Source organism: Oxyura jamaicensis, chromosome 9 (assembly GCF_011077185.1).
Source record: "Oxyura jamaicensis isolate SHBP4307 breed ruddy duck chromosome 9, BPBGC_Ojam_1.0, whole genome shotgun sequence".
Taxonomy (NCBI): Eukaryota; Metazoa; Chordata; class Aves; order Anseriformes; family Anatidae; genus Oxyura; species Oxyura jamaicensis.
This window is the reverse complement of record NC_048901.1, coordinates 6,972,754-7,000,582: the sequence shown is the minus strand read 5'-3', so window position 1 is coordinate 7,000,582 and position 27,829 is coordinate 6,972,754. Positions and strand designations below refer to the sequence as shown.

At 36.8% G+C, this 27,829-nt stretch overlaps 1 protein-coding gene across 1 annotated transcript in view; it reads left to right on the top strand.

Moving 5' to 3' along the window:
• Positions 1-27,829, top strand: part of CLSTN2 (calsyntenin 2) — a 339,879-nt gene that overhangs the window by 123,879 nt on the left and 188,171 nt on the right. The window contains exon 3 of the mRNA XM_035335162.1: positions 21,072-21,194. Within this exon, the coding sequence (XP_035191053.1) occupies positions 21,072-21,194 (123 nt within the window). The remainder of the gene's footprint in view (positions 1-21,071; positions 21,195-27,829) is intronic.

Below are 27,829 nucleotides of genomic sequence, written 5' to 3'. Positions count from 1 at the left end.
ACACCTGCTTGGAAATCAAGGAAATGGCACTACATAACACTTAGAGGAATAGAATTATGACTGTAACATTTCCTGATACAAATTAAAGCTGTACAATATATTGTGAGTGAATAAAATAATGTTAAAGTAGTATTTTTGGGGGCTGATTGGTGCACAATTGGAAGTGTTGCTCAGAATTCTGGTTTCATTTTTACTAAAGGTGCAAAGAACAATATTAGAAGTATAGGTCTTTGAGGAGATTTGCAAACTACTGAGGAGAATAGCAAGAACTGGAGCTAGAAAGCTCCTTGAACTGCCTTCAAGTGAAAGAACATTGACAATATGCTTGAGTTCAAATAGGGTGGCTATGCAGAGAAAGAACATTAAACATGATTTTATATCTACAATTTGTTCATTTTAAACTGTCAGAATAACAGTTATAAATTTAACAATAATAATAGTATTGGAGTTACTATTATTATTATACACTTATTTTCTTCCTCCCGTTCTTTGTGGAAGCACGCACCTGGTGTGACTGCCGGGAGGACTGAGCCGGGGACAGACACTGTTGGACTCTTCCAGTAAAAGCTGAAAACCAGTATCACATCTGAGACTTTTTGGTGTGTTTTCCTACGTGTTTTTCCTGAGCATAAAAGGAACACCTGCATGGACATAATTTTATTGACGTTTTTAAATACAGACGTCGTGCTCCTAGTTTTACCAGGAACGTTGCTAGCATTTGAATTTTGATAATGAAGAATCCTCTGTAACACCAGCCAGTTCTGAAGCTGGGATAACGGGGCATGACACCCAGATTTGCAATCTGAGGGTATTTCAGTGGAGTGGGCTGTCTGTGTCACCAAGGGGACCCGCCTCGCCCCCACAGCTGAACAGGAGGGCTGGTTTGGGTACCAGAATTGCCACTGCTCGACTTTATTCCCTCACAGGCAGGGGGCTTTCGCTTTTCCCTAAATCTGTTCCCGTGGGGTGCCCCCGCCTGTGATTGGCTGAGCCCTGCCCTGCTGTGGAACCTTCTGGAACCGGATGGAAGAAACGGACAGAACCTTCAGGAACTGGCCAGAACCTTCCAGAAGGGGCCGGAACTGGCTGGAACCGGCTCAGGGCAGCCCTGCCCTCTCCTCCCCGACACCTCTGCAGCCCGTGCTGCTGGCACCTTGCCGCATGCACCCAATGCAATTACCTATTGTTTTTAAGTTATTTTTAATTAAAAAAATCAATATTTGGCTTCTTCGATAGTAATAGTGGTTGGACCTGAAATTTACGTTTTAAAATAAAAGCCCAAACTGGGAGAGAGATGAGAAGAAAGGCATGTTTCTCTGGAGGTGCTTCGCTCTGTGCAGACGGCGGCTCACTGTGTTGCTCACTGGTGAGGTGCTGTCTGAGGGCATCTCCGCCTCGCGCCTTTGCAGGTGAAGTTTCCACGATTCCTAGTAGCATGTCTGCGGCGCCTTCCTGGGAAAGGTTTTGCCACAGTTCAATTTAAGAAGGAAATAATGTAGTGGTGGATTAATTTTAGCGATTTTCTTACATTGCAGAGCTGCAGTTTACTGTAGATTTCTGTAGGGGTTAAATGCCAGCTTGAGACCTGAAAGTGGGGAGCATGGGGCTAGCAAAGAGGTGAGGAAGATCTGTAGCAGCTTTGTTTTATAAGTAGGATTTCCAAAGGTTAAGATCTGATTGCTTTTCATCTGAAATATTTGTATTGTGATGCTTAAATAGAAACAGCCAATTTTTTTCATATTGCTTGGGCCAGATGTAGTTATGGGCTTCAAGACTAGAGAATATACAGAGAGCACCTGTAAGCCATTAAAGAGCTTTAAAACAGAACAAAACCTGCAAGGGTTCCCTGTGCCAGATGTGATGGGCACCTGGCCATGCCATGAGGGCTGTGAGGCATCAGAAGGTTTTCTTTCTTGCAGATTTTTTTTTTTTTTATACAGATTTTTGCCCATTTCAAAACAGACGGGGTTCAAGTCTGAGGCCACATGAACAACCACACTCCTGTTACAGGATTAGGGGAGGTTTGCCAAATGTTACGCTGTTGTCAAATACACATTACATGATGCATTTGGTCTGTTCCATTGAGAGATGACTTCTGCTGAGTCTAGAGCATCTCTCTCCTTGTTCTGCCGGTTTTCAAGTCCATAGCTGTACTGTTATCTGCCAAAATTGGGAGCACTAAAGCTGGGAGTAGTTTAGAAACTTCTGCCTTTCACTTGCAGTTACTGCCTCCGTGCTGAGACCTAAGTGAATAAGAATATTCATGGTTTTGTTGCACGGTCAAACTGGCTGGGGTGAAGGTTTTACTTTGCACTGGGATGGGCTGGGACTGTTCACAAACTAAGTTACAGCTCAGATCCTTTCTGTTTGGATGCCATAATTTGCACAGTATAATCTGAGAACTGTAATTTGCTCTTAATTGTAATCATATTTAGAAGCATACTTATTCTTGAAAGCAGGATTGCATTATTCATTTCAGTATTTGCCATGGGAATGCTTGGTGTGTTAGCTTACTGCAAGCTTGTTATGACGTGCTTATATACCTGTCCTTTGGGAAGTGTTTAGAAAATGTCCACCAAGGAAACTGGAGGAAAGACCCTAAACATGGTTTCTTCTGTCTGCACATGGACACCAGTAGCAACTGCTGTTTCAGAAACAGATTATTACCAGAGGTACTTTAAAAGCATACAAATTTTACTCACAGCTGTTGGCTGTCCAGTCTGTATTTTAAATGTAGCCCTGAGCATGCCTCAGCCTGAACCATCTGTGTGTACACCATCCCTCGTGAAGAAGCAAATCTGTATTGATGCATTGTGGTCATTATATAAAATTATGCCAAAACTGATACCAAAAAAAAAGCAATAGTTGTAAATATGGATCTAAAAAAACAATAGAGGAAACTATGCTGTGATCAACATCAGAAACAGAGCAGAAATAAACACAAACAATGACAGATATAAAGGGAAAAAAAATGCTGCCTTTACAATCAAAATGTTACATAGGGAAAGGTTTAAAAAAAAGGGGAGGGAGGATGAGGAGAAAAAATAAAACATCTAACAGCCACCTGAAGCTCACTAGATTTTTAACTTGTGTAATAGCTTTATGTAAATGCTGGTTAATGACAAATCCCAGCGTGGCAGTGCGCCATACAATCAGCCCCATGAGACTCACTGTAGCAGTAATTTTTTTCTGTGCGCTGGTCTCTCTGCTAGCAAAATGTTCTACTTTTTTGGTTAGTGCTAATGCTGAAGCTGCTGTAGGGGGGTATTTTCAAATCACTGTGCTTCATAAATGTGCATGCTGATTAAAACTTTTATTTTTCATAATGATCTGGTAATGTAGTGATAATGCAAGTAATAGCCCATACCTAATGGTTTTGTGTCCAAGGACTAGAAGAATTACCGTAATGTACTTAGAGCCAAATTCTGAGAAAGAATTGTAAAACTATTTGCTTGTGCATTCTTACTAGGCTGTTTCTCCAGCTGCTGAAGGGAAGACCTGTAAAAAGAAAAAAATAAAATGATACCTAATTTCTGGTTCTGCTGTCTTCTGAAGAGGAAGCAGCTGAAGCACTGTTCCTGTTCAATCTGGAGAATATGTGTGGAATGAGACGGCAATCTGTTCTGAAAGCATACAGCAGAAATAGTGTACTTGGGATACAGGTTTTGGTGGGCTGCTTCTTATTACTGTTGCAACTGCGAACAGTGCAAGCTGACTGTAGGATAAAACCAGAAGTTTTATTAGAAGCTGGAAGAACAGATTTGAGTGTGCAAATTAATTTAGACATTGTCTTGGGGTCTTAGTGGGATTAATTCATGAAAGATTTCAATCATATTGCTTAACTATGTGAAAACATGACAGGCTGGTGTACTGGCCTAGATCTAGAGGAATTGCTTTGAAATCTGTGATACTATTTTAGATTGTTCTACTTTAGTTGAAATAAAGAATTTGAGGCTGTGCTTGTTGCACAGAAGCTTTCTGGATCTGCAGAATTCTGCAGGTACTTGTTAGGTTACATCCTTCAGATGAAGTCAGACTCCTCAGACACACCATTGGAGTGTGTGTGTGCGGGGAGACTTCAGATTTCTGTCACTTTCCCTGCATTTGAGGCGCGGTGTTGGTACAAAACAGTAGCTGCACAAGCACTACAGCCATAAGGAAGCCACCCTCTCCCTGCAGCCACTTGCTCCCTATGTCATGCAGCCCATCTTCGTGTTAGCAAGGGAAAATGCACCTTGGTGATGCCAAATCAGGAACAAAACCAAGTTTGTTGCTGCGGAGCAGCCTTGCCAGCCTAGGGGAGAAGGTTTGAGTGAATGTCACCAGGAGAGTGAAATGCTTTCTTTGGCAGCAGTTTGACTTACATTGGTTTCAAGTATCCATGAAATTGTGATTTGCATGGTATTATTCTTCCTACTTTTAGTGAAAAACTCAAAAGCTAGCTGAAAACTCCGTAGAAAAAGTTAAAAATAAGTACAACACAAAAGTTATTTGACATGGAAATTACTGAGATTTTCTAGCTATGCATTTTTAATAGTTCATGTTAACAACATAATATTTTTACGTGAGAACATTTGTGCATTACAGAGTTATGCTGTATCAGTTGGTGTTATATCAGTGTTTTTTTTTTGGATATTCAGAATTTGCACTTCATCAATCAATTTAAGATGAATTTGGTTTTATTCAAAAAATACCCAAATTTATAATATAACTTCATTCTACATTAAAGATCAAAATTAAACAAAAAAAAATGACTAAGATGAGACTAAAAATGACTAAAACAAATCTCTATAGAATATAACTGATTTTTTTTAGAAGCCCCCATATATAAGTTTTACAGATCAATTCATTTTTTTTCTTTGTGAAATCCAGGGGTTAGAATTGATTTGACATGCATGACATTCATTGTCTTCCTTTAAACCCATTTTTTTGACAATATCCTTTGCTCATGGGCATCAAAGATTAAAAACTGCCAGTGTGGAAAAAATGATGCGCTTTTCCCTCAAGTCCTCTGTCCTCAGATTTTGCTTGGTACTCATGGATCTCTCCACTGGAAAGGCACCACCTTTGCACAATGCCACATGAGTGATTATATGGTGATGAATCCCATAACGTTATGCCAGAGGATAACTTTCCTCTGGCAGTGCTTCCCCGGCAAGCATGCCAGGCATGATTGCAGCGGTTGAACTTGCACTTGCTCCTTAAGGATTTCGTGAAAGAATGGTGCTTCGGCTTATAAACTACCCCATTAGGGCTTCTAGACAGGCTTTGTTACTGTGAGCAGTGCTTAGCAGACAAAACCAAACCAAAAGTATCCAAAAAAAAAAAAAAGAAAAAAAAAAAGAGAGAGAGAGAGAGACAAAAAAGTTTTTGCCCAGGGAGCTCTTGGAGTGTTAAATAAAAAATCAGATAGCAAAATGAGTGGTAGTGTAGGGTGGTTGTGGTCAAGGGGAGGAATGGGGAGAGCAGCTGAAACACCCGCTTTCTAGGGAGATGTTGTTTGCCTTGATGCACTGAACTGAAAGCTGAAGTAGTTCAGGAGCTGATCTGTTTGATGGAAACCAAGCCCTTGCCTTGGAGCAGCAAAGGCATTGGCAGAAAACGGGCAAATGGCAGGGCACAAGAACTTTTCAGCCATTGAGTTGCAACCTAGCCCTGTAAGTATGGTAAACCTCTGAGCTTATAGTGCCTATGGATTTGTCACTTTTAAATTAGTAGCTTAAACTCTTGAGATTTTACTTAATCTTATGACAGTAAAAATATGATCTGCACAGACATCTTAGCATTTTCTTGTTTCTTCAGCTTTAGTTTTAGCAAAGAGCAGTGGAAGGCATTATTAGTGCTGGTGTGAGGTAGCAGAGAGCTGCTGAGTTACTTTGTTAACATGTCTCTGATTTATGGTAGCATTTAACAAGCAAGGGCTGTACTTAGGAACTTCAGAGATATTTTTTTTTGTACTCCTCCACAATGATATAAACATAAGACCCATGTGTTTTTACCACTTTGTTATGTAAATGTGCTCTCTAATATTAGTGGTAAGACTGATGAAAATATGTGCAGCATTTGTTAGGGCAGCTTGCTTGTCATCCTTTCCCTCTGTCATGTGCATCTTGTTAAAATGTATGAAGATGCTTTATACATTTGAATAATCTTGTTTGATGGGTGTCTGAGAGAGGCATGGTCTCCCAGAGCCCTGTTCCTGCAGAGCTCCTTTAAGATCTCACATATGTGAGCCCTGCTGTTTGCCCTCCATGATCCATGAGAGCTGTTTTCCAAGCCCTATCAAACCCAGAAGGGGCTAGGAGCAGTGAGCTATTGCTGCCGTTGGTAGATTCAATTTGGCATCCTTGATGTAAAGGCAATCAGTTTTGCTTTGAAAAATAAGATATTTTTGAAAGGTTTCCAAGCCCTGCTCTAGATTACGTGTTGCTTTTGTAAGTCGTTTTTTTCTCCTCTGCACTTGGAGACTAATGATATATGAGGCTACTCAAGTATTAAGTGGTCCTCTTTTGCCTGTTCTGGTTGAAACATAGCTGGCCTTTCACCTTTGCCAGGCAGCTGTCTTCAGTTACTTTAAACATGAAGTGAATAGAGCTTGTAGATATTATTCCTGATACCAGTTCTGTAAATATATTACTTTATAGAGCCAAGTTAGTCTTTTTTCTTTTTTTCCTCACTTAACCTAATCTCCAAGGGGAAAAACAGAGATAACGTTTTTCACTCTATTTGCTTTAGGAAACATGGACTACCTTTAATTGCGTTCTTCTAATTATTTGCTTTTCTATTTTTTTGTCTGTGCTATAGCAGTAAAGGTTGATGAGCAGTGTTGAAGATGTGCTGATGTAAACACAGACAATTGCTAGATCACTGCATCAGCCTTGTTCAGTGCATGTTGATGTAATGATGTGGTGTGATTTCCACATTTATGTAGCTGTAGGCAGTTTCCTGGGTTCCCAAGCTTGATGCAAACATTCAATTAATTCTGCTGTTCTTGTTATACCTTTACAGATAATTTCAGTGCTTTGAAGTTTCACTGTCAAGTTACTATGTGTGGACCTTAAATGAAGTTTTAAAGTCATGAAAAAAAAAAAGAGTTACAAAAAATTGAGTTTTTAGCTACAACTCTGGGCAACTACAAGGTTGTTTCTTATTGAGATAAAACTTGTAAATGTTGTATGCTTCACATGAGTGTATTCAGACCTTTCTGCCTTTGCATGGGGGACAGTACATCCAGGGTGAGGTAAAAAAAAAAAAAAAAAAAAAAAAAAAAAAAAACTTGTGATTTACTTCATTCCTTCTCTTTCTTTCAAACAATGGCCTCTCTGAATTGGGCAATACCCAACTATCAGTGTTGACTCTTAGAAAAAAGTGTCTTTCAATGCCTTCTCATTTATGATGTGGTATCATTTCTGTGTTTACGCTGACGGTTTCTGCTGTGTTGCTGCTTATTTATTCCATAACGGTCTTGATTTCTGTTAGGAAAACATGACTGATCTGATGGGTGCCCACCATAGGCTGTTCTGCATAAATGAATAGAGAGGAGTTTATTATCTTATAAGGCCAGTAAGCTAAAAGATTATCATTTCCCTTTTATTGGCACCCAGGATATAAGCTCATTTATTGATATGATTCATCTGTGCTTATCAGAAAGCTTCATTTTATCCTCCATTGCTTGGTGCTGAAGTATATTTACTGGTATGGCTTTTTATGTGTGCTTGCCTTTGAACTCACTTGTTCCAGGTATTTTATATTTAACATGTCATATTTCTTACTTTTAATTATAACGTTGAGGAGCGATAACCTGTTCAGATCGATACTAAAATTAAAAACAAGATCAAACTTCTTTACTATTGGCATCTCAAGGGCAGGGTGACGTTTGTTTCTATTGTTGAACATGCAAGCAATGGAAAAAGAAATTCTGATTATCAGTGATTATTTCTGAAGAAAGGATCTGCAGAAGAAGAGTATCCAGTACCTCTTACTTGAAACCAATAAGTAGAAACTGACTGTAGCTGTTGCTTTAGGAAGGCCAGGAATGAAGTAATCATTTGTTACCTACCTTTTCAAGTAATCATTGGCTATCACCAGGGCAACCTTTTGAAATACCAAAAATAAAGATTTCTGTGTTGTAAAATCTGTAAGATCTGAAATACTGGGAAAAATTGAAGTCAAAGTTTATTTCTTGAAAACATGTCTGGGTGCTTTTAACCTTTTCTTCACTTTTCATAGGAATGATATATATATGTATATATATATATATCTTTTTATGCTCAAACCTAGTTTTTCAACCAGGTTATAGGAAATATCAGAAATGTGATTTTAGTCAACTATTCTTTTGACAGCAGCCAGTAAAGTTAATGTAACAAGTTAAATTGGCTTCACCTCTGTCTTTTTCTAAGTGGAAACTTAGTTGAAGTCTTTTTTCAAAACTCTATTGCCTGCTCAAATTCAGATATTATATGCATAATGAGGGGTAAAACTGACAGGATGTGTCTGTCACTGGAGTAATGAATATAAAATGATCGTTTGAACTGAATGAACTGTAAGATAGACAATCATTCACCATTCCATGCCTTTTGCAATAAAAAGTATAAAATGAAATTTACAATAAAATGTGTTCCGTCTGCATCACCGTAGGACAAAGGTTGATATGTCATGAGTTGAAATCAGTCTTCCTTATTAACAATTCATACATGTGGTTGATAATTAAAGACAAAGTGATGAAGCTTGAAAAAGTAGTGTTTTGTACTTAGATAGGAGACTTAAAATTTTATCTTAAAGTGTATATATATATGTGCAGAAGATCTTGTTTCTTTCTTTTTCCAGTATTTTGTCTTCTATTGCATAAGCAAGTTTTCTGTGCTGGCCAAAAGCCTGGGTTATTAACTCATTTTACAGTAGGTAACAGTAATTGAGATAATCCATGGCATTCTCGAGGAATATTAATAACTAATGAATTGAAGTTTATCTATTTTTAAGATTAGGTAGACAGAAATGAATGCTGAATGAATTTGTAGTCATAAAGAGAATATCCTATGGAAGTTCTCATGTCAAGCTGTTCCAAGCAATTTATTGTGGTGTTACCTACTAACCTATCCAGAGGGAAAAATATTGATTACTTTCAGTCTTTCTGTATTTCTCAATATTAAATGTGTTTTCCTTGAGAAGCATTTTTGGTTTTGGTGAAGAAACATAGCTGAGCTGTCAACTTCTAAATATTATGCAGATGAGGGGGCTAGGGTGACTGAGGGCTGGATGCCTCTCTGTCTAACCAGTGATTATTTTGTTTGTCAGCTTTGGTAGGCCTCTGTTATGGATCTTGGCCCAATATGATGTTTTAAATCAAAATTTTAGAACAGCAGTTTTCTAGCGTCATTTTCATTTCCTTTAATTTGCTTCAGTCCTGCCAGTAGACCTTCTAGTGGCTGGCCCATAACTCATGAGCCACATGCAACTTCCATGAAATGTGTAAGACTCCTGCTCCCAGAGCGCATTTATCAAATGACAAGCAGTGGGGCTGTGCCAGACAAGGCAGAGGTGGCTGATTGTACTGCCTGTTGTTGGGAAGAAGTGCCAAGTACGAGTCACCGTGGCAGATGTCATTTGGTTGCCACGCAAGCGAGTGAAACGTCCCATCTCACAGCAGAGAAGAGGAACATGCTCGCATTGTCACCTCTCATAGGTGACCCTCTGTAGTTTGGACCAATGAGGCGGTTTTACTGAAGAAACAAGAAAAGAAAAAAGAAAATCTTTGAGTAATATCTTTTTTTCTTCATCTGAAAAGCTTTGCAAAGGCCAGCATACTGGCTTCTGTTGTTTAATAACAGAGCGAAAAAGGAAATGCATGCATTCAAGTGAGCTAGAGGTTTCATCCTGTGTTTGGCTATCTCCTTCCTCACTCATTTGTATTATGAGGCTGCATTGAGGAAGACAATTGTACAAGGGAGGAAAGCTGTCCTAATTCATTGTGGAAGTTGATAGATGGCAGTCATTCCTAAAAGGCCTGTTGGTGCTATGGTTGGAGACACATGGGGACAGAAATATGTTACTTGGTGCAACCACTTGGCCAGCTCTAACCAGAACAGGGCTCAGAGTTTGATAATTCTGATTCCTAATGCAGTCAATTTTCTTCACTTTCCTCACTCTGAGCACCAACTGTACTCAAAACTTATTTTTTAAATCCATAAATGCAGAAGTGAGGAGGAAGTATTTGCTAATGTATATGTTGTATTTTAAAATGAGGCAGTTGGCAACCTAATTTCTATGTAAATAAACTGATCTGTTTGAAATCACCTAGAAGTTAGGAGACATGCTGAGGAAGTTGAGGGAAAGAAGAGAAAGAAAAATGAGAGGCCATTTCCAGGTTGAAATGTAAAAGAGAGAGGGAAGAGAGTTTTGAGGAAGGAAAAAAAACATTAAAGTAGGATAAGTGATAACGTTAGTTTTAAAACTGTAGGCAATGCACTGAGAAAGAAGATTGCCTTGAAAAAAAAAAAATGAAGGCTGTATTGATAATGAGCAGGAGCATAAAAGACTGAATTACATCAAACATTGCAGTATAATGGCAGAGCTGCTTATAATCAGGAACAGTCTTAAAGCTTTAAAGAAATATTTATTTCAGGCAGTTCCTTGGTCTAAACTATACTGTTAAAAGAAAAATGAACTAGAAAAAAAATAATGCATAGAATATGGCTGAAAAATACAGCATTGTTGAAAACCAGGATGTGTTTGTGCTTGACATACCGATTATACAGCCTGTGTAATTATATGCATTCTTCCATCTTGTATATCTGAAACACGTAGGTCTTGACTATTACAATTTTTGAAACACCCACATTCCTATTAATTTTGTTTGGGACATGGATTTCTTGTTCTATTTTGGAAAGCGTAGAAGCCAAAGACCACAAACTAATAAATGGCACTGTATGAAGGTGAAAAGAAGTTGAACCCTGTCCCCACAAAATTTTATTCTGTAGGAGAAAGTAGACAATCTGTAACAAATCACAGTCATGAATACAACCTTACTGTACAAACCAGAAGATACTCCCTTGTTGTCTACTCCCTGTGCATTATTGACTGCATTTCTCCCTTCTCCTGTGAGACAAGCAGTATCATCAATTATTATTTGTATGGTGCATTCATGGTAGTAAAAGTTATGTAATCAGTATATTTTAGACTATAGAATTAGGTAATGTAAATATTTTAGTGCGCATTCAGGAGAAAGGTTTGAGGTGAGGACAGAGAATCAGATGATACATTATTTTTATACATTTAAATTTAAGAAACATCTTAACACAAAACGTGGTAATACTTGCAAATGAACTTTATTCAGTTTTTCTCTATTGAACTCTTCTGCCTACCCTATTGATATTCTTACACTTAAATGTTTCATTCAAGGTTTTCAGTACATAAATATTAGGCAGGAAGTCCTAACGTGAAACTGTGATTTGTGTATAACAGATGGGTACAATCTTACATGTGTTTACTATTGCAGTGTAAAAGTGATTCTGACATAGAGTAATCCATTCATGGTATAATCATAATCCTAAAACAGTACAAAACAGCCGTGGTTTAACCATAATCCTAAAACAGTACAAAGCAGCAAACAGAGCCTCGCTAAAAGCTTCTTTTTTATGCTTCCAGCCTCTGATTCTGTGTATGGTTATATCTTTCCCTTAACCTTTCAGCTTCACGAGCCTTTGCTTACATAAACGTAAATTGAATTTATCAGCATCTCCCTATTTCTTGCTCTCTTCCTATTTTTCCCTGTTCTCATGAGGTATTCGAGTTTCTTGGTTTTCATAACAAAGACTTTTCTTTCAAAAATGCAATCACTACTTCAAAGCCAACATGGCTAATTTGGGAAAGAGTGGTGGCCATTAAAAGTAAAAAGCTAATGAGCCTGGGCCATCATCTCCCTGGATTAAATAAAGGACAGGTGCTTTGAAGCAATACCTGTCCTTTACATATTCAGGTTCTCTCTGCTGGAATAACCTTCAGACCCTGCTGCATGAAAATACGTAATTTTGAACAAATAACAGAAAGATGAACACTGACACTCTCTTCTATGTTTAAAAAGAGTAAAATTCTTTCTCCCTTAAAATGTAAAGTGTTATGATTTAGCTTATTTTCCAAGGTCTCAAATGTGTAGGTTTATGTGTTGGAGCATGACATTTCAGAGAGCTGAAATTATATAACACTCAAGAACCTGAGCTATCAAAATAGTGTGACACAAAATGGATGTATTTTGTAAAGGTTACAGTTTCTTAATAGACTTGTTTTTTGTTTATTTTAGCCTCATGAAAAATTGTTTTAATTTTGAATTTTTCAAAACACCATTTTGAACTTCGATACAGTTCTGAAGGTCTCTCTGAAGATTATGCAGACATAACTGCATAAAACGTAAATTACTTTAATCTCCGTCTTAAAGGCTTCCAACATGAGTCACTATTTACTAAGAAAAACTGTTCCTTGCCTAAATGACAAGGTGCAGAAAAACTAGTTTATTTGAAAATTTGCTCAGGAAATGTTATAATGTCTGGTTACAGTGTTCATTTTAGAGATGTTGTAATTGAGACCATAGGAAGAAATGCCAACAATCAGAGTTCCCTGTTTTAATATTACAGGCCTTGAAAGAGGCATTATATATGCAAATTTGTTCTTTAGTTAACCAGGGCACCCTGCAGATCTGTAACTCCTCAGTGAGGTCTGTTTTTGGTGCTGTTGGGGGTTACGCTTGCTTTTCTTCATAGTTATTGATTTTTTATTGTTGTTTCCTATGGCAACACACTCTCTAGATTAATCCCCGGCCACCCCCCCCCAACCAAACCAAACGAAAACAAACAAAAAAACCCACAACACAACGAAAATGAAACATACCAATCAACCAAAACGCCTGTTTACTAGTGATTCATGTTTCTTTGCATTGCTGGATTACTTGCATTGATGTCCAGGCCATGACACAACTGTGCTTGAGTCCTTATTCAGATGGTATCATCTGAGAAAAATCTTCAGTGGACATTTACTGTTTATTTCAAGAACAAGGAATAGTATCAGGTGTAATCAAAATGTTTGCTGTAAACTCCTAACAGAAAAATAGATCCATGTTCTGAAGAGCTTGCGGTCCAAATGAAAGGTAAAACATGTACGAGTAAGGCAAAGGTGGAGTCATTAAATACTAAAGAAAGTTAATAATAAAGAAGGGTTAAATAAAGATATTTACTATGTTGTGAATCTCAAGTTTTTTATGTTTAAGTGAGAATCTGGCTGCTCAGAATAATGCTGAATGAAAGGTCAAAACTGTTGAGCAAGATATATTAAATGTTTTTTTTTAGTACAACCAAATACATAGAAAGACACAGCTAAATTTGTTTATGACCTTTTCTCTCCTTGTAACACCAGTGAAAACATTTTTACTCTATTAGATACTTTCTCCAAGATTTTTAACTCCATATATAAGGCTTTAGTAGGATGTATGCTATTGGAGTTGCCATGGCTCATTATGGGACAGGCTCGTGTGATTCTAGTCCTGCTCCTGCATATGTGGTACACAGGCAACTCCCTGGTCTGAACACTTAGACATACAGACAGTGATTCAGAATTCAGTTTTGCACACTGTAATCTATTTGTTATGACAAATATTAATAGATAAATGTGTAAAGACTGGACATCTAAATCAAGGAGACGAAATTTCTCTTTTATTAATGAAAAAGAACTTGTATGTTAGAAGTAGCTTAAGGCACCCAGAGCGCCATGGTGTGGTCCGTTACCTAAAAGACAATGGTAAGGCACAGTGTAAAATTTTCTTTGCATATGCACATGTAAATTCCAAATGCATTTTTCAGAAATAGGGATCACAAGTAAAAATGCTGCTTATAGTTTTATATATCAATATTGTGGGTAGAGTTTTATGAAATCTGTAGCTTAAAGTATTTTTTTCCCTGTAAAGTAGAGTTTGGGGTTGACCAAAGCATTTTATTAAGTTCCTATTAAATGCTTATATTGATGTGGTCAGTATTAAAAAGAATAGTCCTGCACCCCAAAAAACACGTGTGTTTAACAACAAAGTATAATTAATAAAATAAAGTATAGCGCATCAAAATAAATACAGTACATTATTTTACTTTAGGAATAGTGTATAGACTACTGCCTGATATCATCATGCAGCTTTTGGTCAAATAAGTTTGTAACAGGAATGAGCTGCTAACAAAGAAATATTCCACCTCAGGTTTTTATGTAAGAACAATTTTATTTTTTCTAATGGGACTTATTATTGAAAGGCCTTCACTGGGGGGGCAGAAGATGTGCTAATTGCAGAATACTTTATTGCGCAGTCTTTCATGCAAATTAGGCTTTTGTTGTGCAGTACGATCAAACCAATGCCAGCTTATCTTTGGATCTCCAATGAGTAATGCAATGTTGCTGAGATGCACTGTTAATGTATTCTTTAGTTGAAATGTTCCACAAAGAGTTCTGGGGGAATCATGTCTCATAGATTACATAAATCCTGCTTTAACTGAATTTAGTGTCAAAACTCACATTGCCTTAATTGGGCTAGGAATTTCACATTATTATTTTATGTAAAAACACATAGAACATTATAATTTAAATCTATCAAAAAGTAAATCCTGAATGTAACTACTGTGGTTTGAGTAATGCAGGCAATGGCATCACGCAGAGAACTAGGCGTGTTGTGAGGCAGAAGAATTTTTTTCTTTACAATTTGTCATTGGCAAAACATACAGAAAGTGTACCTCTGTTGAGTCTCCTTTGTTTGTAAGGGAACCATAGCATTCTGTTTTTCTGTTGAAATAACCAGTCAATGTTTTGTTCTCTAATGCTGAGGAAGATTTAACCCTGTGAATCACAAACATTTACTTCTCTTACTTCCCAGTGATTTTCAGTATCTAACTTGGTTTCTTTTCCTTCACAGCACATTAATCCATCTCACTGCCTTCTCTGCCTTCTAGAGGAAGACTTAAACTAAATCTTTACCGAACTACTAATCCCTATTTGTTCACTGACCTAATCCCACAAATCTGCATGTTTTCTAAACTATTTGTCCTTATCTGCAGCTGTGTGAGATTTTTGATTTTGTTTCCAGCCCATTCTGGAGTAGGCAATGCAGGAAACCCAGGTCTGCATCTCTAGTCCTATCCTGAAGGAATTAAGGTTGCCACAATATGAATTCACACGTGTACAATCCAGTCTGATATATGAACTATGTGAAACAGAAATAGTGACCTAGAGCTCTGGCCCTTATTGACCCCACAAGTCTTCCTGAGGTGTTTACCAGCAAAGTATCACCCTACAGGAGGAGTGGACTGCAAAACCGATGGCATTCAGACTTGGGAAGGAGGGGTTTGGGGCGTAATGATTGCTCATTGCTGATGCCAGTATGTCATCTGCATCATTAGGATTTTTGTTATTCAGTATTCTCTTGATAGGGCATTAGAAGCACTCTATTTTGCTGTACAAGATAAGGACTTGTAGTGCAGATTGCATAAGGCATGGAGTTCAATTGTTTATATTCTACAGAGATTAATGGGATTTTAAGCATACATTTGAAAGGCTTTGGAAGTTTCCTCAAGTTTGGCAGATTTAGAGGAAGGCTTTTGTCACATAGGATTCCAGTGGGCTGAGGTAAAGCTCAGTGAAGACAGCAGGTAAAAGAATTAAAAAAAACTGATCTGAGTGACAAGAAAGTGTAAGTTTTCTGCTGATTTTAATGTAATTAATAAACTCTAAGCTAGAGATAGAGATGAGAGAACACATTGGTACATTTAAATGTATAGAAAATAAATCTGCTATTTTGGAAAAAAAGAAAACATTTGCATTCATAAAACAGTTTTAAAGCATATAATTTGCTTTCTCAAGCTTTAGCCTCCTAAAGTTTGGAAATCAGTATTTAATTCAGCTAGACAATATTGACCCTACCTTAGTGTTGGTAGCTGTAGCTACTAATCTTCACTTTTTTTCCTGTCATAGTTCTTTTTTAAGGTGTGATTTTTGGATCAGTGATGTTTTCTGAGTATTGTAAGTTAGGAATCATCTAAGATTTGGAAACACCGTTGTACTACATTCCTTGTACTCTTGCTGTCTTCCACCCCCCACCCCAGAAGTGCCTATCTTGGGTTATAGATCTTGTTGCTCATTGTAAGATATACATTTTGCAAATATTATGGTTCAGTTAATACTTCTGCACTGAGAAATTGCAGCTCTGTTTACAGGCATTGTGACTTGGAAGATTTAATTACTAGAGAGTATGATTGCCTTTAGAAATCCCTGCACACATCTTGCTGTATGATAAGCCAGGTAGTTGTCTTTTAGCTCTGTAGGTGCTCAAGGGTGGAGTCATATCCGGAGGAAAGGTCTTTGGGGAGGCTGCAGAAGAGCATGAGGAAGGCATTTGACACTTGTTTTTCCTACTGCTGATGTATTGATGTTTTATCTGTGATTCTCTTCTTTTGGCTTCTGCTGCAGATCTTCATGGGCACTGTTTAGTGCAGGTGTTGAGTACTCAGATGGATTTGTAGTTTGTGAGTGAGTTTGGCACATGGTGCTGGCTGTTTTCCTTACCAGGTGTGAGGTGGCAAGTAGCAGGGTGGGTTTTGAGTGGGCTGTCTGGAGGGGCCAACACCCAGGGCACTTCACAGAGCATGGCAAAAAGACACCAAGGTAGAATGAGGGGTTTTGGTGTATTTTTCAGATTCTTTCTGTCTTCCAGGTGTTCTCTGTGTTCCTCTTGCTCTGTTTTGGCTTTTGTCCTTGAGTTGACTTTCAAGACCATGTTTCTGTGGGCATGGAAGTTCCTGCAGACTCAGGAGGTTGTTTGTCTTTTGCCTTTCTTTGCTTTGTTCTTTTTCAAGCCACTTGCATTTGCAGATGCAACACAGAGGCAGTTTTCTACCAAGATGGGTTTAATTAAATCTAAAAGCTTGTAATCACAAGCTTTGGTGGGACAGACTATGAAAATGCAGTGTAAATGGTGCATACAAATTTTAATGAAATGACCTCTAACTGTAATTAAGGAAAAAGATAATTGTGTTATCCTAGATGCTACAAATTATTTACATTACAATTTTATATGGATGACTAACAAAGTATAGGAAGGGGAAGCAAGTTTAAAAAACAAAACAAAACAACAACAAAAAACCACACAGCTTTGGTATATTTCATCTGTATGTCTGAAATATCTGTTTGAATACATGAAAGCATGGTACTGATTCCACCTTTTACCCAGGTAGACAAATTCAAGGAAAAGATACCTATCTGATCAATTAAGAGATAAATTCTTAAATGTACTGCATTTACTTTAATTTTTTGGTTGCAGGTTTTTTGTTTTAAAACAACAACAAATAAATGAGCAAAAGACAAACATATATATATATTCATTTTTAGAGTTATTCTAAGGGTGTGCTGCAACTTAATAGAGCTTAAGAGGAAAAGTAATTTTCTTTTTATCTCTTATCTGCTGAATTTTCTGCTTGTTTGCTCTTGAGTTGTGTTTGCTATATAGTACACTGCTCTCACAGTTCTTGAAATTTTCACGTATGAACTTGTATATGAGTTTCTGCAATCATCTTCAGCAAATGCAAATCCAAAAATTCAGTTTCCCTGTCACTTTCTATTACAGATAGCTGTTAACTGTATGCACTACTGAGAAACATTGAAATATTTTCTGGGGGGTAACAATTGCTACTGCTTCCATTTTTAAGATAAAATGCAAAATTCCCTTATTTTAAAGTTTATAAACATTGCAAAAATGCTGATGTTAATCTTTGTCTCTAGTAAACACCTTGTATAATAGGAATTATATAATCTCTTACATGATATAAATTTCATTTTTCTTTTATATTTCTTTTCTATTTAAACATGCCATTTCATGTATTATAAAGTAGACAGCATGATAAAATATTTTCGCTCTGTTTAAGTAAATGCAGTGTGGCATTGCTGTAACTTTAACCTAAAATTTTGGCTAGATTACATTAACTGAGAAAAGAATGCACTTTTAAGATAGATTGGGGGACATTTAAAACTAAACATGGATCAAATTGAAAGGCATAACTGTGTGTGTGTATATATACGCGTATAAAAACATATTCAGATATGGCTTTGTGTATCTGCAATAAAGGTAAAATTCTTAAAAGATCCACTTGTCTCATGGGCTTTCTGTAATTTTCTATCAATTTGATATATGTTGTCTAAAACAAATTCTAAACATGAATACAGCCTGGTTATGAATGCCTGTCTATCTCAAATTTCTTAAACTCTTTTTTTCTACAGTACTAAAAATAATTATTTGAAGGTCAGAGCTAGAAAATTGGAGGGTAAAAGGAAATTCTGCTTATGTTTACAGGAAGTCCTGTTTTGAACAGATCCTGCTCTAAGGAAGAATTACTAAGTGGCTGAGTTGCATGTGCAGTTTTTATTTCAGTACACTAAGACTATAAAGGTAGAGAAAGAGGAGAAATTTCATGTTTATAGAGCAGGCATTGCTAGAAAAAATATCTAATTTGTATTTAAATGCATTTAATTCTAAAGTATCTTGAAATCTGATTAAGTAGCTAGAATAGGACAGGATGAAACACTTGAAAAATCCAGTTACCACAGAATGCACGAAACTTGTGTAGTCATAACTGTTCATTTGGAGATGCTTATAATAAGAGCTTGTAAATAATTATAACTTTCATTGTATTTTGCTTTTATTTTATTGTTCCTTTTTTCCTGCTGTACTGCTCTCCAAGGTGTAGGACTAAATTGTAGCAATTGTTCCTAATGTACTTTCTCCTCTTCCTACCCCAACATAATCTAAGGAATTATGTTGCTGTCATTCACTTGACTGTTGTTATTGCTCATGGGATACTAGTGGAAAAAAGACTTGCAGAATTGCAGTCACTGAATACTGACTCTTCCTTAAGCAAAAGTGTCATCGAAATTATGCTGCAGAATACATTGTAGGAGCAAAGAGTTTTTTGTTGTTTTGTAAGATCTCAGGCAATTAACAACCATCAGGAAAGAAAATCTGGATTTGGTTCTTTTAGTTGCTTAAGGACTTCGCTTTTCATGTAAACTCCTATTTACTCATTATTGTTAAATTGTATCTGTGTTCAGTCAAGAGATGGACTGTTATTTTGTACTGCATATATCAATCAAACTCAGTCATATCAGAATACAAGTGGAGCATGTTTGCGTATGAATGTTTCTGTTAAGAAATTCACCTGTAACAGATACAGAATACTTCAACTGCCCTGCAAACTGGAATCCCACATCCTATACCAAGCTTTTAAATTGCGTCCATCACTTCTCATATTTCAACAGCAAGACTTTTGACCTTCATCCCATTACATAAGCTTGCCAATCTCTCTTCTGGCTGTATAGTCATTACAAAAATGAAGAGATTTGAGTTCCCTGTTTTCCATTTCACCTTTCAGTGACACATCCCCAGTTTAATCTTCCCATTGCTTAGTTACTGCAAAAATGGGCAGAAACACTGAGAAGATGAGTATACCTTTCTCTGAAACAATATATACTCCAACATATAAATTAACTGAAAGTTCTCATTTTAGTTGTTGTCATATAGAATAATTCATCTTTAAAAAGAACTCAAATAATTCTCTCCAATCCCACAGTTTCCTAATGATTAAAGCAAAAGAACAAGAAAGAAAAAGAATTGCATTCAGTTTGCCATAAATATAGTTTGTTGTTGTTGTTGTTGTACTTGTCCAGTTCTTCACCTGTGGCCAGAGCCCCCTCTGTTGTCTTTGGAGTCTACAGCTATTTTCTTGTACTTTGAAGAAGGTCTGTGGGACACACATCAAGCTCATTCTTGTCTGAGGGTTTCAGCAGAAGACAAAGCAATAGAGTTTATGGTGGGGGTTGTGTGTGTGTGTGGAGGTTTTTTTTTTTTTTTTTTTTTTTTTTTTTTTTTTATGGCATCATTGTAAATGATCCCACTATTCCACTATTTGATTTTAAGTGTCAGCCCTCCATCTTCTGTTGAGGTGATTTCTGTTACTTCACCAGATATTTTCATCAGCTTCTGTTACACGCGCTTAAAAAATACGTACAAAAAATATCTTGCAACCGGACTCGGTGGAAATGTGTTTGGCAGTGCAGTGTTCCCTGATGTCTGCTGTAGAACTTTGTTTAAATTGCAATTTGATTAGGTGAGCGCCATTGTATTACTTCTGTAGGAGGTCCAAAAACATAGAATTCGGATTATGGCTGTGGGAACAAAATGCTATTTATAAGCATGGTGAAGCTATGCCTGATAGAAAATAAAAAGGAAAAGCAAATCACATTATCATATTTTTACTATACAATAAGTAGTAGATGGTTGGTGAGAGGGAGGCATGATGAAAGGGTTCAGGAATAAGACAATCTGATGATGCATGGTGTATCCCCTTCTTGAAAGGTGTTTTTTGTGTGATCCTATTATGTACTAGATATCCTAACATTCAACAGCCATGTTTGAGGGACAAGTTTTTCAGTAAAAATTCAGATCCCATTTAAGTATCACTAGAGCTGGTTGAAGGGAAAAGAGGTGGTTACTCTGATCAGTGATTAAAATTAATAATTTTATTTTTTGTCTACAAGGTGCAGGTCATTTTAGATATTTTTCCACAAACATTAAATGAAAAGTTGACTGGGAGTCCAATATTCTCACCTCCCTTCTGCTTACATCTGAATCTTGACAAAGTTGTGTTTCTTTGGACGTCCTTTCTCTTGCATCAGTTTTGCAGATGAAAATTCCGTCAAAAGTATCTGACCTTAATTATGTCTGACACTTGGGAACACATTCAAAATATTTTGAAAATTGCCTTTTTATTTTTGGTGTCTTAATTGGAGGGATGTCTGTAAGTGTTGTTTTCTTGTCACTTGATTGTGGTACAGTATACAAGTAATTTTTTTTCATATTTGAACATTTAAAAAATCTTGGGATCTAGTAAGCAGATTTAGAATAATATTGGATATATATTAAATGTTTTCTCTTTAAAAATAATAATAAAATAATTGTATGGAACCATTAATCAAATTAATTAGGCATACTTTTTTTTTTTCTTCTCTAGCGAACAAACATAAACCCTGGATTGAGACATCATACCATGGAATCATAACCGAAAATAATGACACTGTAATTTTGGATCCTCCTCTTGTTGCTTTGGATAAAGATGCACCTGTTCCCTTTGCAGGTAGGAATATGCATTAGCAGTAGCATTTAAGCTTATGGACTGCATTATAAAGTTATTAGCATTAAGGAATTAATCTGTGGTGCAGGAAGAATGTAACCTGAAGGATGTGTTTAGAGGCTGTATTTGAGTACTCAGGACTTGACCATAGACCCTGCAATGAGATGTCTTTTACAATGAACATGTCTGCTCATTTGTTGTGAAGCAGAAGTGATTATAAACAGTGTAAAACAGCAGGCTTGCACTATCAATGTTTTTTAATGAAAACACCGGATTCATATAATTAAATTTGAATTCACTTTTAGAGAAACTAATCATTACAATTGCCTAAAGTAATAATATGTAGTTAATTCTGTTTAGAAATAACAACATTTGTTCTTCTCTTCCTGTTCCAGTCCAGGACTTAAACCTGGCTATAGGCAAATTATGTGACAAGTATTTAAAGGTGCTGAAGTCTTATGTTAACTGCATTAGTACTTTATAACTGTCAAGACTTGGGCAGAAAATTTAATGGAGATTTTGAGAATTTTTATGAATATTACTGTCTTACAGACGTTTTACGTTTATTAAGCCTATTTTCCTGATACTTATTCTGTCATACTATATACTTAAGCAGCAAAGAGTACTTTTGCACATCAAACAAATTTTCTCTTAAATTCCCTGTTTCATTAAGCATATTTGTTTTAAGGAGATGAGAAAATGTTAATGCTTGACAGCTGTACTGAGATCCTAAAATGATGCTTTTAAATATATATATATATATATATAGTTTAAGAATGTTCATATTGTATAAGGAAAGGAACTGAGGAAGATGAATATCCTTAGAATGCTCTTGTGGAATACAGTTATAATCAGTAAGCAGTAAGTCACAGTACTTGGTCCAAAAAAGCATTTTACAGCAGCATCTCAGAATTGTTAATATCTATTTTCCCCAAAAGCATATACTGGCATAAAGTCATTCCATTCAAGACAGGGATTCACAAATGCTTTTACATACTGAACATAATCTTAATATCAAGATTGGCTTGTGACTCATGGGTGCCCCCCTGGTTCTTGGTTTTGCAGAACTTTTTTCCTCAAACATATGTGCAGGGGGGATATTCAGTGGAGAGGACTCAGATAAATTCAGTCAGAGGTGAAAGCCTCAGGTAGCATATATGCATGGACACAACAACCTGAGCACCAAAGACTGTTGTCCGCATAACAGTTTCTATGGCACCGAGTTACATGCTAATGGAGGCATAATCAATGTGCATTCAGAGATAAGTAGACAGGCCCCTATCTGGGACATACTAATTATTTCATATTTCAAAGAAAGATGCTCAGGATAAGGTATCTTGATTCTTAATTCAGTAACTACTATTTTAAGCAAAGGAAAAAATACAGATATATTTTCCAAAATATTTTTAATGCATTTATCAAGAAGGTACTGTATTTTAAAACAAAAACTGTGGAATGAGACTTAAATGATAAGCTGTTTTCCATGGTCTGGACTATTGCGTCCAGTTCTGGGCCACTCAGTTGAAGAAGGGCAGGGACCTGCTTGAGAGAGTCCAGTGCAGAGCCACAAGGACGATTAAGAAAGTGGAGCACCTCTCTTATGAAGAAAGGCTGAAGGGGTTGGGTCTCTTTAGCTTGGAGAAGACAGAGTGGTCTTATTAATGCTTATAAATATGTAAAGGGTGAGTGTCAGGAGGATGGAGCAAGGCTCTTATTGGTGACATCCAATGATAGGGTACCACGCGTTCCCCTGTGACCTGGTCTGGGTGTTCCTGCTCCGGCAGGGGGATTGGACTAGATGATCTGTCACGGTCCCTTCCAATCCCTAACATTCTGTGATGGTCTCTTCCCACCTACATGATTCTATTGCTCTATAATGTATTTGAGCAATTTTTTTTTCCCTTAATGCTAACTTTCACATCTATACGCAATTCATTATTCCAAATGTGTAAAACAGCAGTAAACTTAAGTTTATTTCAGCAGGGATTTCATCTCTCTGTGAAATCTTCAGCTACAGTTATTTAGGAATAAAGATCAATTCATAATGAAAAGATATCCTTTTCATGTGTGTGTGGTCCATCCCATTTGCTTCTTTCACTTGCATTCCCTTGGGAACCTTACAGAGATGTTAATCATGTGCTGTTTCCACTGATACTTCTTCAAACTATTTGCTGACTTTTTTTTTTTAAATTTAACTTCTTCATTTATTAATTTTATTCATATTTTAAGAAGCACTATGGGGTCTGAGATGGAAAATACTTGGTGTGTATCTCTGACATTAGTATTTCAGCTTATTTCCAGGTAGTAATGTGCTTTTGACCTCATGATCTGCAATCCAGATATAACATTATAATGATTATTGAACCCTTAATTTCCTCAAAGGGCCTGGATTCCCCATCTGTTTTGAAATACCTTTGTGTGCTTTTGTTTTAAAGGTTCTTGCCTTTTTAATTGTTGGAGTAACATTTCTTCTTTTTATGTTTTAAAATTACTATTTAATATCATGTAATTTTATTTGGCTTCATAACATCTGTAACATTATTATATGTCTTTAAGTAAAATTCAATTTGTGTAATGTGTTTAGTAGGAGCAAACTGGAAATACGCACAGCTGTACACATTAACAGTATTCACTAGCTCTACAGTTAATTGTATTTTAATGTGGAATTCCTTCTATGGCCATATTTTGTTCAGGTGTGGGAAACTTCTACAATGTAATATATTGGTCTTCAATGGTACAAGAGAATCAGAGCTCCAACTGTTCCTTTCCCATTGCCCTACTAATATATATTTTTTGAATTTTATCCACCTATTTTAGCAAAGTTTTTAAATTCTTAACCTTTCAAAAGACTTTTCCATGAATTGTTTTTTAAAAATGGTCTCAGATTCAAGAATGTATCAGGGCAGAGTTCCTGACCTGTGCTTGGATATCTACTCAGATTTCCTTGGATAAACTATGTTAAGCCTAAATGTACATCTTCTTCCTCTAGAGCTAGACCTGCTGCAATAGTTTACTTGCAGGTTGTTGGCTGTTCATCAGTACTTGTGTTGGCTTATATAAGTAGGCATTTGTGTTCAGTAATACCAGTATGTATGTAAAGAAACAAACTGCCTACCAAACTGCTATATATCCTTTCAGATTTCATCCGGGTATAAGTTCCATAGAAACATAAAATTCAACTAATGACAAGAAAAGCTGTGTTAGCCGTGAAGTTATTACTAGGGAACACCTCTGTAGCTGCATAGCCAGATCTTATGTGGACAGTGTAATCTTTCTTCTTTTCTTCATGCTTTCTCTTTTAAGTGCTCATCTTTCATAAATGACAGGCAAAGGAAAATTTCAGAGTTTATCATTACAGGGTGACAGGTCAGAGTAGGTAAAATGCAGTTATTCTATACATTTATTTAATTTATACATATGATTCTATGATGTATTCCACATATATATATATATATATATTAGTGAGGGCATAGTCCTTTGCAAACCATGCCAAACTTGTGGAAGTAAGGAAGTATGGAAGTCCTTGCATTTATGGCCAAAGTAAGGACAGCTTCAGAAAAGAGGTGCACAAGTGTTGAGGCAGAAAGTGTTGCATCAAAATGAGTGCACTGGAGTCACATGTCAGAGAATATAAACCTCACTGAGTTGTGTCTCCAAATTAAATCTGCATTCTGCTTTATAAAACAAAGTTATATGGGATATCTGTGGATATGCCAACACAGTGGTCTAAGATTATAAAGGTGACAAGATTTGTGCTACCAATGACAAGTGCCAGTGGAGAATGAGATTATGCTTTTTTCTGCACAAGAAAGCACAGGTCCACTGTACGGCCCTGGCTTAAAGGAACCAGGAAGGGCTGTTTGTACCACCCAGTGTCTCTTAGTTCAGCAAGAGGAGCCTGGAAATAGTGCAGGTTTTCCAGCTCTGAGCTGTTTTTTATCAAGGATCCTTTGAGCAAAGTACAGATTGAATTGGTCCTGTCCATTGCCCAGGTGCACAGGTGGCTTACGCACTTCATATGTTGCATCTAAGCAAAGTATCTTTCACCATCAGGTGAAAGAGCTGCTTTGTTACTAGGAAAAAAAGCAGAACTAATTTATTAAGGCACATTTGATATTCATCTGTGATTCTTATCTGCCCCTCAGTGCTTCTATTTGTTTTCTATACCTGTTCTTATCTTCTCAGTTTTTAGTTAAAATGTTAGTTGTGGCATAGATCTGGTCTTACCTTTTCTGTTTTCTCTTTTTGAAACTTTAACTTAGTTATGAACACATTTTAACATTTTTTTTTTTTTTCCCCATGGCTACTGAGGTAAGTCTTTTATTATCTGTCTCTTCAATCCATTCTGGTAATACACATGTTATCATGCGTGTCAAGTCCCTGTTCATGGAGTGGTCACAAGAGAAAATGCCTTCAGTCAGCACAGTTTTTTTTTTTTCTCCTTTGTCATATTTTTGAAATCAAGAGTGATGACAGGAGAAAGAAATCTGTGTAGGTGCCACCTCAGCAGGTCTGTGTTTCCAGGGAGTACTAACAGGAGATACAGAAAACTTCTAAGCTGGCCTGTGAAAATGCTCGCTGCCTGATGCAATCAGCCTCTTTCATGACTGGAGCATGAAGAATTTCACAATATTGCAATGAACTGTTTTTGGTCTTAAGAATTTATTGTGAATTACGCAATAATCAGTGTATATTTAGAACTATAGTTCTTAGAATTTACATAGAATTAGTATGTTCAATTTTTATTTTTATTATTATTATTAAATATTTGAAAATACTGTTGTGAATGGTGAAATGCCATTAACACCCAGGATGCAGCCTTATGCAGGGTATCACAAAATAACCGCAAAGAAACTACAAGTCCTGTAGATACAGGTTAGGCCTACTCTGTCTTCTTAAACAGCATAGCGTTACCTGTCGAATGAACTTGCTTACTCTCTAGCAAAATCCATTGGAAGAATCATAAGTAAAACAAAACAAACAACAACAACAAACTCTTAAAAAGAAGGAACATAAATTTAATTAGACTTGCACCAACCTGCAGGTTCAGCTGGAAATCACTTCTAGGATTTGACTTTCAGGCTTAGGAGTGGTTTAGCTAGAAACAAGGTGAGATCTGCTGATCTGATTTGACAGTGATCCATTTCTGTGGTGGTAAGAAAACCTCACAAAATGCTGGAGGATTTTGGAAGGCTATTTGGAAAGGACATCTGTCTATATTTTAATTACAGCAACACTGTTTCATTAGTACTGTGCAAAAATGGAGCTGAAAGGAACCTCAGGATGTCTTCAGTCCATCCTCCTACTCAAGGCAGGACCTATTACATCGGTGTCACTCCTGATAGTTTTCTGTCCTAACCATAAAAATCTATAGTGACAGAAATGCAACAGATTTCCTGGGCAGTCTCTTCCACGCTTTACCCTGCACACAGTTTTTCGTGATGCCTAACCTGAACTTTCTGTGCTGCAATTTTAGCCCATTAGTTTTTGTCCTATCCACCATGGATAGGCAGAGGAGATTATTGCCATTCTTTTGTGCAGCACCAACCTTTTATGTCACTCCCTAAAAGCACTGTGAGCATCTTAAACAGCACAGGAGCTTCAACTGTCCATTGTGTTACTGATAGAGAAGAGAAGCAGAGAAATAGGAGGTGACTTTGAGAGCAATGAGATGATGAATGCCCTTTTCACCTTGCAAGTGAACAGCCTAACTCTTCACTGTATCACCATTATTAGGCTGATACAATTGCATGAGTGAAGTGTGTTGCACCAAGTACAAACTGGGTAATTTTATCGCCGCAAGTTGGACCCATTCAATCTGAAGCTGCTCTTACATTCTAGATAGATTTACAGATAGCCTTTTTAAAAAAGGTCAAGTATGTGTCTTACTGGCTCTGCCAACACAGGTACTCTATCTCAGAAACAATTGCAAATCAGACTTCCTTTGCAGAGTCCCAGTGTCTGACAACCATTTTGGCTTTGCTAAAATCACTGTAAAGGATGAGTAGACAATAAAGCCACCAAGGAAGGATGTCTGAATATTCATTAAGTTACAGACTACATCCACAAACTCTCCCAAATCATCTTTCTTATTTTAGCAGCTCATGGGAGTCTGTATTCTGAACAGCACCACAGCAAAATCCAGTAGTTATCAGTCTGCTTACACCCAGAGGCACGAACACAAAATCCTATTTCTCTGCTTGAAAATGTGAAGCATCCATTCTTCTTGTTTGCTGATTTGTTTTTATTGATAAGCAGTGGCACTAGTAACAGAAACAGTCTTTTTGGTACAACATTACAAATAGGGAAATCATTCTTCAAATTGTGTCTTGGAATACTGTCTTTTTTTCGCTCTCACTATTGGCAAGATATAAAGCATGCTGTCAGTTTTATAATGCCCAGAATTTGTTGGTATTAAATATTTCACTGTGAAGATGACGCATGATCAAAAAATCTGAACTGTAAGTTAACCCATGGAGTATTGCTGTCATTTGTAATGAATGTAAAATTCAAAAGCAGAAGTTTAAAAATTCAGCAGGTGATTTATTAATGCAGTTTAATTAGCTAAGACTGTAGCCTTTAAAGGCAAAAATAGAATCTCATCATTGTGATCATGACCTAAAGTAGAATAAAAGATT